Source organism: Onthophagus taurus, chromosome 6 (genome assembly GCF_036711975.1).
Source record: "Onthophagus taurus isolate NC chromosome 6, IU_Otau_3.0, whole genome shotgun sequence".
Lineage (NCBI taxonomy): Eukaryota > Metazoa > Arthropoda > Insecta > Coleoptera > Scarabaeidae > Onthophagus > Onthophagus taurus.
In genome coordinates, this window is record NC_091971.1 from 9,629,108 (window position 1) to 9,641,137 (window position 12,030).

At 34.5% G+C, this 12,030-nt stretch overlaps 1 protein-coding gene across 6 annotated transcripts in view; it reads left to right on the forward strand.

Annotated features, from left to right (window-relative positions):
- Positions 1 to 444: 444 nt before the first annotated feature.
- LOC111427807 (miles to go) overlaps positions 445 to 12,030 on the forward strand; it is a 42,995-nt gene continuing 31,409 nt past the window's right edge. For 3 of the 6 annotated variants that reach the window (XM_023063118.2, XM_023063119.2, XM_023063120.2), the window contains exon 1: positions 9,741 to 9,909. Coding sequence is in view for 3 of the 6 variants with exons in the window: in XM_023063120.2 (XP_022918888.1) it covers positions 9,900 to 9,909 (10 nt within the window). In the remaining 3 variants the exon portion in view is untranslated. Of the gene's footprint in view, positions 840 to 1,188; positions 1,223 to 5,985; positions 6,391 to 9,740; positions 9,910 to 12,030 lie in introns of those variants that run through there. The other 3 variants (XM_023063117.2, XM_023063116.2, XM_071196625.1) reach the window with 3 other exon arrangements.

Consider the following 12,030-nt stretch of genomic DNA (forward strand, 5'->3'; position numbering starts at 1 on the left):
AATCTGGGTGTATTGATACTTCTAGTAACAGTGCTGGTGTAAAACTGCAACTAATACTAGACCTACAACTGGAAAGTTTGTAGTTTTAGTGTTAGTTCTAGTTCTAGCTCAATGAAAAATATACAACAAAATTTGGTTGTCCGGCTAAGTTCATTCTAACGAATTTTGTTATATCGAGGTTTTACTGTTATAGCAGAATATTTTTAAAGCTCGATTCTATGTTCTACTCCATCTATGATGAAATAGCAAAACTAAAGGTCTTTAATTCTAGAAATCTACATTAAAATGATTACAGATATCGTTAAAAATTAGACAGTCGTCTAGAATTCGAACAGGATGTAGAAGTTATTCAGGTGGGGAAAAGAATTTTTTAACGCCCCCTGACGTCTCTTCGGCGCATCTTTCGCGCATGCAACGGTGAGACTTCTCTCTACCGATCAATAACAAACATGGTGCTCGAGCACAGGTTGTCGGTTCCGGTTTAGTTCTAGATTTTTTTTATTGCAATCTCCCACGTAACCGAAATAAAAAACAATATTAATAACAATTAACAACGATAGAAAAAGAAAGTTCTTCGGCCCATTTAAAAATCGCGAGGCGTCGCGACGCCGATACGTTACCGCGTCGCGTTTACGTTTACTTTGACGTGTTTCCACCACACATGTGGGCGGTTTACCTGTCAAAAGTGACAGAAGTATACTTTTTCACATATGTTTTCAACTTTGGCCGTCTAGATTATTATAAGAGACTTTTTTTATGGAAAAGTTTTTTAAGAGGTGTTAAGGCTGATATTTAAAGGACTGATTTCAATAAAAACCTATTGAACGACAATTTTTTTGGTAAGTTTTAAATGTTTAGGTGTTCATCAACAATATTTTTTGTATTAATGATTAATTTAAATTCCATTTACGATTTAGATAAAATAAATTAATTATTCGAAAAGTATGCGATTACTTAACGTAGGAGTATTGATAAATAGAAAGAAACATATTAACATGTGGAAAAAATAATTTGATTTGTAAGTAATACTTATGGCATTTAAGAAAAACGCAAAATACGAAGAAAAATTAATTTGTACCTTATCTTTATCGCTAATACACGCATGCTCAATGAATCATATACATAAATGCACATGTTAGTTCTGCTAGTTTTGTTTAAAATCAGTCGTTCTCCAATATTTCTTCTTGTTAACCAGTTACATAAATGTTTCCCAGAAATGAAGGTAATAATATATTGTCGTTTTTCTAATAACCTAAGATAAAATGAATATTTAAATATTGAAAATGGTTTAAATAATTTTCTAAGAACTTTTTAAAATTTAAATCTATGATTCAACACGTTGCTGGTGAATTAATCACCAAAAAAACATCTCATTGAAGCTATAAACACCTTTCATGGTGGCTATTTAACGGCGTTTACTTTATTATTCTCGGCCTTGAAGGTCGCATTGCAAGCCTTTGTTCTCACAACCAACAAGCCGCAATTCTTCTATATCCCGTCGACGACGGTTTAAAACTTGCCGCCGACAACTACGACCACGTAGACAAAAGAAGGTTGAAGGACAAATCGTTCAAGAGACATCACTATTCCGGGAAACTCAACACACCAAGAAATTGCGTTATTTTATCAAAATCCGATAATATACGTCAACCACTTTGCTAAACCATTAAAAGGTGAAAAATAATCTATCGCCGTCGAGTGTTGTATATACAGTTTTGTATGTGTGTGTGTTCCTAGAAAGGCTATTACGAAAGCATTTAATGAATATTAATTGATGGTTGGCTTCGCGGATGCGGCCGGTTATTAATGTACGGTGTCCAAAATAGACAAAGCAAGTACTAGGCCGGTAAATATTAGCTTTATAAAGCTCCAACCAGGAGACGAAGAATAGTTTGCGTTTCTACTTGCTCGTGTTTGCTTGAAACGGACCCCAAATGCTAACAATTGCGAAAAGAGTAGAGTCCATTCAACTTTTCTTCTCTTTTTACATTTCCATTTCCACCTCCTCCTTTCTTCATGTACGCCGAGCCTCATTCACACACGTGTCCGGTGTATTTTAAACTTTAACGGACGTTGAACAACAACACCAGTCAATGAAAAGAAATAAAAGAGAGATAGCGACAGTGGAAAAAGAAAGATGGACATTTTCGTTTTGGAACCTCGTTATGATTTCGTTCACATCCCCGGAGTTTAGAGAATGAGTTTTGGTTGCCAGGAACTGTTTTGCCAACTGAAAGTATAGTGGAAACAATGCGACCCTGCGTTCTTATCGCACGTCACGTCACTTTATCGTGCGAACCCAGAGAGTGAGTTGACGTACGGCAGCACATTGTACTCAGCATGCACCAGCACACGCGGTGATTCATGCGTGGCTGTTATTTTAATTGTTTTGCGAAAGTTGGTCGATGCTGGCTGCTTTGTAGAGCAAACGTCATTCAAAAACCACCATGATTGATGGAAAACCGCAATTGTTCAAAAGAGGAATACTACACAAATCGCTTAATATTACAGAGTCATTTGATAACAAATTAAGTTCTTTTATAAAAACACGAATTATTTAATCCATTCTTTTCTAATCATATTCAATAGATTCGTTGTGGTTCTACAGAACTGCGTTTTTGTAATAATTCAAAACCACTCAAGTGTAATCCTTTTAAAAACTTCACGCTCACAAGTATATCACACCGATTTAGATGCATTTTTGAATAATTGTAGAAGGAATCAAAATATACGCCGATAGCTTTCGTTTTTTTTTTTAAAGTTTACTTCATCACATTGCATAGTAAAAGATCTGCGCAGCATTTAATTGCAAGATTAGGTTGTCATCTCAGCATAAAAATTAGATCGCACTAAATTATACACTGCACTACCTAACGGAGAAGTTAGAATCTAAAAGTTATCAAAAATACCAGATGGAAGATGAAAAGTGACTCACTACAATAATCAACGAACAACACAAGTAGAAGATATATTCTTGTAGAATCTAGAAAGATACCAGAAAGACAGCAATGCAGGCTAAGAACTCAGGAATTCAGAAAATAGCAGATAACGAGAATGACAGATAAAGGCAAAAAGAAAGAATCTTGAAGCAAGTCAGAATTTCCAAAATGAGAGAAAAGAAAGAAAAAAGAAAACAAATCGTCTACAATAGAGAGGGAGTGAGCAGCAAGTTAGAAGAGTATAAAAATTAGTAATATTGATGGAACCAAAAAAACTCTACAAGAAGAAGATAAAATTTCGAACAAAACCAGAAAGAAATATGCCAAAATAAGTTAAAAACGTAAAAAGGAGACTTCAACATTCGCTTCAGCATTTCATCTTCATTTTTCGCCAATCTTCGCCAATACTGAGGCTTCACAGTACTTCGTGTTCGATACAGTTTTTCGCTTATATTAACTTGTGGTTGGAAGAAAGAACAACATGGATATAAGCGAGAAGCTAGAAATGCTACAAGGGACCAGAATAAAGGCAGTAAATTTGAAAGAGCCGGAAAGAACAGAAATAAATCCGATTGGAAAGGAAGAAACCGAGAAACAAGTTATAAATGTAGAATGAGATGAAAAACTAGGATGAAAAAAGGAGAAACCAGAAATAAACTAGAATCATAGTATTAAAGAAAAAACTGGGATGAGGAAAAGAAAGAAGCGTAAAGGAAGTCATGATTAAAGACATCACAAATATTTCACAAGACTCTTTACGTACTCTAACATTTATGCTACTTTGAAATATATAATTTAATAGAGGACTTAAAAGTAAACAAAGATTAGTGAATCACAACGTCAATAATGCTTCAAAATCAAAGGTAACAATAAGCAACAAAGATAAAACTGTGATTGCGCTTCAAGCTGCACTAACTCTCCTAAAGCATCAACCTCAAAATGTCCGTTCTTATAAACTATCGATTTTTCTTTATCCTCTCTTCTCAAGTTTTTATGTTAAGAATAACCTAAAGTGAACCTAAGAAAACCTACCTTACTACTACCTTACCTTTCCAGTTGTTCATACATACAGAAATAGCTTTATCTTGGAAGTACGTTCTATGTTGGCGTGTTTAATACAGTTTCTATTTGAGCTCTCCCTAAGAGGTGTAGTGTATCATATAAGTTTGAATAAGCTAAAGCATCAAATTTTGAACTTTATGTTCTGTTATGAATAATTTCGTAACAAACGGTTGGGTTTAGACCATTATAAACATATAACTTATGTGAAACATTACATATTAGTATTTTTATTCGAAATGTTTCTCATCATGCCTTGAAACTGTTTTTGCCGCACAATGAGTTCTCTCAAATTCTAAAGCATTCTAGACGATTCTGAAACAAAATCAAAAGCAATATTAGCCTCTCTGATGCAGATGATGTGTGGGTTGTTCTCAAATGTGTCCTTGAGATACAACACTCCAAACAATTGAAATGGTGATGTAAGAAGTTGATGTAGAGCGAATTGTTCAAAATGTTGGTTGATCAAAATGATGCATTTTTATGGAATATATCAAGAAAATGAAAAGTCATTGGTTTATCTGATACTATATTAATCTATCAAGCATAGCTGATGAACTTCCCAGAATTTTTTAAAAGTTACCAACATTTATAAACGTTGAACTTGAAGTAATTTCAAAAATGATTACAAATAGCAAGATAGAGACTGATTCTGGGCAGTTGTAGTTAGTAGTAAATGAAATGATTTTGTTTATTGATAATAAAAAGCAATTTGAAAAATGTCTTAATGATATAATCAAAATGTGTAGTTTTAAAACTTTGGAAAGCAATGAATTGGATTTTCCAACTTGTAATATACGCGTCAAACAAGGTCGTCACTGACAGCAAACACATGTACAACGAATCACGTAAACCTAATAAATGTCCCACTCTCTAATAGCAGATGTGACTTTAATAGGCGCCACTAATTGATATATCAGCTGTGCGTCTCCTCTTGCCTTTTTTATACGAACACCAAAGCACATGAACGCGCCAAAAAGGGGTTTAAAATTTCTTGATTTTCAAGCTTTTACATTAACGTTTTAACTAAACCTTAAACGAACATGAAATAAAACTAATAAATAACAAGGAGAAGTAGGTACTTTTAAGATTGCTTTTAAGTACGAATCGTTTTACAACGACCGGTCAAAATCCGGTCGACTTGCACAAAGAAACAGAAGAATGTGGTAACCTCGTCGGTCGGCCTTGGCAATTTCTTACGGTAGGCCCGGAGAAACCCAAGATATAAAGAGGTCGAGTCTCATTTTATCTCGGGGAGATTTGCAAAAAATAACAATTTTTTCGTTCTTACTTATTTTCATAACACAAAATAATAATCTAGATATTCAAACATCGAACTTTAACCTCTACGAATAAAACCGGATCTAACAGAAATAGAACCTTCCACGTCTACTTAGACGATGATCCGTAATAAATCAAACATTGAGAAGGTATACCACTTTAAACGTCGATCGACTGCATCCTGGAGATGATTTATGCCCGGCGTATGGGATGTCCCATGGTTACAGCATCGTAAATTCACTCGTTCTCTACTCTGTTACAAAAGGAAGAAAGGTTTTATACCAAGAGTACATAAAACCGATGGGATTCGGAATAACCTTGTCCCGTTTTGAGTTACGGATAGTGTAACTGTGAAGAAGAATTGATTATTTAATGTAATTTTTAATACAATTTAACATTCTATTACAAAGATAATATCATAAAAAATTTGTAATCTTAACCATTTCCTTATTACAAACTATCTCGTAGATAGGTAATTAGAAATTGTGCAATTTTGAAGAGGAATCCGGAAAGTCGTTGAAACCATTGACGTTGTGGTGAAAGGAGTACTGCAAATCGAGTTTGTTCGGTCCATCTTGAGATGAGCCTCTGAAAATGTCAGTGGCGCAAGGATGTTTGCGAGGATTCTTCTACGATGTTGAAAGATGCTGCAATACATTTCATTTATATAAAAAAAAATCAATCAAATCAAATCTCTTTGTTCCAGATATTTCCGCATCTTCCTATAGCCACATGGTGAAAGTTAAGGAAGACCTGGATATGGCAGAGCCGGCTCAGCCTTATAGCCGAAGCGGAAGATCCTACCATTCGCATTATCACGCGCATTACGGACCTTCCAGACATCATCATTGTTACACATCCAGTGATGTTGATGGAAATTCTAATAGAAACGGCGGTGGGTCAACTTCCCCAGCGAGTTTTTGTATCGGACCGGGATTTCAACCACAAAACTCAACGATTCAAGGAGTTAGCGGAAATAGAGGAAACGAAAGCGGAAGTAGCTCTTCCTACTCGAGTGGGAATCAGACTCACGAACACATCGTCCATTTTCATGTTAATCCAGGTGTCATTATCAATTTTCAAATCGGCGATAACGTTCAAGTACTTAGAGGTAAGTTATTTTTTTTTTAAAGATAAGAATTGTTTTACTTTATTTCTAAAACACGTTTCAAACGACATATATAGTTCAGGAAACCGCACCACGTCGCATTACACGGTTAATTAAAATTAAATGCTCCGGCACTGACCGCATTCTTGGGATTAACGGAGCTCTAGAGTCTCCAATACCACGTCATGAGATGTCATTTTACTGAGAATCGATCCGAAAAATTCTTTTTAGTTTATCGTATCAAGTACGTTAAAGTTATTGTTTACGTAGTTAATTCAATGAAATCGTATGAATGAAACTAAAACGACTTACACCGTTATCTAAAAGAGATAAAATACTTGTTTATATGGGTCAAATATCATTTTTTATATTACTTTCTACTATCTTGTTAGAAAATTATCAATAAAGGCTAACTCTAGGAATTTTAAGATTAAAATATACATCATTTATATTTTATTATTATAATCATTTAATAAATAATGAAGATAGAGATTGAAACAACTCGACCACTATTATACAGTTTTTATCATAAAGCGTAATAAACTTTTATTTCTAAATATAGAAAAGATGTAATGTATGTTTTGCAGTAACTGTCTTGGGTTATGATTACCAGATGCTATCCTTCAGTTCGTGTAGGAGATTTAACGCATTTTTGCACTCACGATATCATCTTAAAATTCATTTGAAAATAAGACTACTTTTTACAGTAAAACCTCGATATAACGAACCTCGTTAGAATAGATTAGTTGTTATTCAGCTTTAGATAGTTGTATATTTTCCATTGTAGTAAAATTAGAACTAACACTAGACCTAGAATTAGAATCATTCGGGTTTAGGCGTCTTGAGAGACGTGCGGCTAAACCCGCATGTTTCTAGGTCTAGGTATGGTGTTAGTTCTAGTTTTACACTAACACTGCCACTAGAACTAGCACTAGACCTAGAATTAGAAACATTCAGGTTTAACCGTCTTAAGAGACGTGCGGCTAAACCCGAATGATTCTAGTTGTAGGTATAGCGTTAGTTCTAGTAACAATGTAAAACAGCTAGTGTAAAACTAGAACTAACACTAGACCTAGAACTAACATTAGACCTAGAACTAGAAACATTCGGTTTTAGCCGTCTTAAGAGACGTGCGACTAAACCCGAATGATTCTAGTTCTAGGTATAATGTTAGTTCCAGTTTTACGTTAACACTGTCACTAGAACTAGCACTAGACCTAGAACTAGAAACATTCGAGTTTAGCCGTCTTAAGAGACGTACGGCTAAACCCGAATGATTCTAGTTGTAGGTATAGCGTTAGTTCTAGTAACAATGTAAAACAGCTAGTGTAAAACTAGAACTAACACTAGACCTAGAACTAACATTAGACCTAGAACTAGAAACATTCGGTTTTAGCCGTCTTAAGAGACGTGCGGCTAAACCCGAATGATTCTAGTTCTAGGTCTAATGTAGTTCTAGTTTTACGCTAACACTGTTACTAGAACTGGCACTAGACCGGGAACTAGAAACATTCCGGTTTAGCCGTCTTAAGAAACGTGCGGCTAAACCCGAATGATTCTAGTTCTAGGTATAGTGTTAGTTCTAGTTTTACACAAACACTATCACTAGAACTAGCACTAGACCTAGAACTAGAAACATTCGAGTTTAGCCGTCTTAAGAGACGTACGGCTAAACCCGAATGATTCTAGTTGTAGGTATAGCGTTAGTTCTAGTAACAGTGTAAAACAGATAGTGTAAAACTAGAACCAACACTAGACCTAGAACTAGAAACATTGTGTACTCTGTTATTTTATTTTATTTTTTCCTAAACATTTCATTAATTAGAAGAGCAAAATTTGATAGTAGAAATAGTAACATTGCGTGGGAACATCCGGAAAAGATTTCACGACACTCTTCCTTTTCCAAATGATAAGAATTCACGTGCTCACCGTAAACATAAAAATTGAAATTGATAATATTTTATTTTTCCTTTTCCGTTGCAAATTCGAAGCCAATTTTTCATCCTTTTGAATAACCATACCGCCTCAGCCAGATAACGCAAGCTCTTTGAAACCGTCGAATCAATTAAGCTGCTCCGATTGGGCGAGCGGTCGAGAGCCTATTAATAAAAGGGACCGTCACAAAAGCGTATTGACCTCTGACGATGGCAACTACACGAATCGACGAACGGTAAACGTTTTGTTTGATGATGGTGATGGGAACTCCTTCTTTTTACGAGAGTGCTGCGGTTTTTTTCTGAAATTCTCTTAAAAGAAACATTTTTTTCTGGTTGACGATGCTTGGCTACGTTTGGCTTTAATCCAGAAGACGTTTCGGAAGTTCGAATTTGAATACGCCACGTCGCTGCTCCTATTTATTACACCACGCTATGTTTATTTTTATTGTAGTTTATTTTTTGTCGACTCGCTGATTTTATAGGCGACATGCTCGTGAACAATTCCGAACGATCGTGCTCGAAATATTAACTGCTTCGTCTACTACGTTCGATGTTTTATGCAGATATAAGATAGTTCGAAACGGTCATCATGGTTAATCTAGCTTTCTTGGCAAGTTATATTGTAGAAAATATATGTATATTAATGCAAGAATGTATGTATGTAGAAATTAAAGATAAAACCTTTCGAGATTTACTACTGAGATGAGAAAAACCTAAATAGCTGTCAGAGTAAAGTATTTCTGAATTGTTTGAAGAGAACACCATGTATAACAATTGCACACAAAACATGTCCAAACTTAATTGTTTGTGGAACAACTTGTTACATACATTCATCGTTGCTTCCTGCCAAGGACGCTTAAGTTTCTTCATTGATTCAGGACCAGAATTTAAATGTAACCGCAATGTACCCTAATCTGTTGACTACTCTACCCACAAATTCTATTAACTATTAAAAACTTTGAAATGACCACTTAGGGAGTGAGTATTTTAGTCCTCCTGTATATAACGGCCACCCAGAAACTTAATACTAGGAATATTCGTAACAACTATATCGTTAACAAGTTTGAAACTACTAGATCGATTTATATGAAATACAAACCAAAACCTAACCAGTTAATGTAACTTTGTGCAGATCCTAACCACATTGTAATAAGATCTCCCGATCTCAAGTTCTACCATTAACAACAAGATTAGTTTAAAAGCTCGCTGAGTTCAAAGTTGTGTATTTAAAGAAATTAATACAAACTTTTTAGCTGCATTGAAAATTATAGTTGAGTAAAATTCCTGTGGCCGTTCTTAACTTGGTTGACCTGCAGGACGCCGGCATCAGTTGGAGTTCGTGTAATTCCGGCTGATCTCGACTCAATTTTGCTACGTGCGTCGCAGTATAGAGATCTGCGAGACAGTGGTTGCGCCGAGTTGTTTTAGAACGTATCAAAAACATCGTAAGTCTCTCCTCTCATCTAAGTGAAACATTAAAAAATAGAACAAAGTGAGTGAGAAACTTTTGATACAAAAAATACAATAAAATTATAAAACAAATAAAGACTTGTAGATTTTGTTGTGCGCGCTGGAATGCACCTGAGTAAGTAGGCGCTTAGAAAGCCACTTTTAAACGGAAAAACAATCATTTCCTGCTGATGATGTAAAAATAAGAAAAATACATTAAATATTTTTCTGGCCATTAAATAAAAATAAAGAGAAACTTTAAATTTTCTTAAAGAGAAACGTAACATCTACGGTATTTAACATTCCTGCGAACCGAGAATGTTATCCTAACGGTTCTAACAGCGAAGATAACCTTGAATGGATACCCCAAGGCGCGACAAGTCGTTCTTTTTTTCAATCTATACGTAACCTAACATAATTTTGCACAAAAAACAAACATAATCATTATCTATACTCTACAATCACCACTAATTCATACTCTACATCAACAAATCGAGAAGAAAACCGTCGAATTCCAGCGTAATCGCCGTGTTTACACTTTCGAGTTGTTTCTTTCCACCCACCGTTTAAAGTAAACAAGATATATAACGATGCGGACACATTTAATTTTATATGTAGTTGACTTACTTTGAGATGGGAAAATAATTTGTGTAAAGAGGAGTCAAATTCGTCCTCTCAAAATTAGTTCGCGTCCGCATCGCGTAGTAGATTTAGCGTTTCATACGCAACTGGTGAAGAGAAAATGTAAACACAGCATAAGCTCTCGCGTTAAACTAAACTAAGTTTACAGAAGTCACTATTAATAGATGACCCTGGTAACTAAAAACTCAAACCAGCGGGGCGCTAAAAATGGGGCCTCTAAAAACTTTGCGAAAACTACAGGATGTTCCATTAATTTGATATCACATCAAATTAATTTCAAAAAAAAAACTTTATTAAGGAATTAGAAGCTTTATTAAACTATAACTAGAACTAACACTAGCACTATCACTAGAACTAGGAACTTTTGCATTAAGACGTGCGATTTTTGAAAAAATGTTTAATTTTCGGATGATACTTCGAACTTGCTTCTGAAGAAGTTTACAACATGGTATCCGAAACGTGAAAGATTTTTTCAAAAAAGAACTACTTATTACAGTAAAACCTCGATATAACGGACCTCGATAGAATGGACTAGTTGTTATTCAGCGTTAGCTAGTTCTATATTTTCCATTTAAATAAGTAGTTTTACTTGTTATTCAGTGCTAGATTCTTGTATATTTTTATTGAACTAACACTAGACCTAGAATTAGAAACATTCGATTTTAGCCGTCTTAAGAGACGTTCGGCTAAATCCGAATGTTTCTAGTTCTCGGTTTAGTGTTAGTTCTAGTGATAGTGGTAGTGTTAGTTCTAGTTTTACTTTAATTAAAACCGACAGTGAAAGCCTTCCTATTCTACTTATATTGAATAAGTTTTTTCTTAGTAATACTTAATATCAAATAAAATAAACGTGTATATTTTTTCTACGAATTATTATATCATTCATAAATGTGACTAAAATACCCAAAAATTCGTACCTATTTAAATATTTTGTTGTTAACGATGAGTAATTATAAAAAGATAAAATTAATCGTTTTAAAACATAAACAAATCTAATTATAGCATAACCACATTTAATAAAACAGGAAATCTTTGAAAGCGTCGAGTTTCACGTACTTGGTGGATTTTCCGCGTATACAGTCTCGGGTTTTGTAACGAACCTTTCTACGCGGTGGTGAAAGTAAATGGAATTTGCAGACATATCTCGCCGGGTCGACGGTCGGAGGACGTTAGACAGTCCATGTAAATCGTATGAAAATAACGTTCGAAGCGGTTTTATTTTTATACGGATTCGTTTTCGCGACTTTCACTCGCGTCTTTCGATATCCAATAAAATTTTAAAAAAGTACTATAATATATGAAATCAATAATATATATAGAAACGTATAAGGGACGGACGTTGTTTAAAATCCCATCTTGAAAAACACAAACAATTTACATACGACGGTGTCACCTAAACGTTTATTAATGTAACCTTTTCGAAATTTAAAGGTCGTGTCTTTTAATAATAGAGATGCCGGTCATCGAAACAATTTTATCTATAAGATTATTTTAAAATGTCGTATTAAAATATTTAAAAATAATGTTTTGTTAGGTAAGGTAAAAAAATTTGTATTCAAAATGTAATAAACAAAAACAATTTATTTTGTTGAACGCTTAAGAGTTTGATATATCA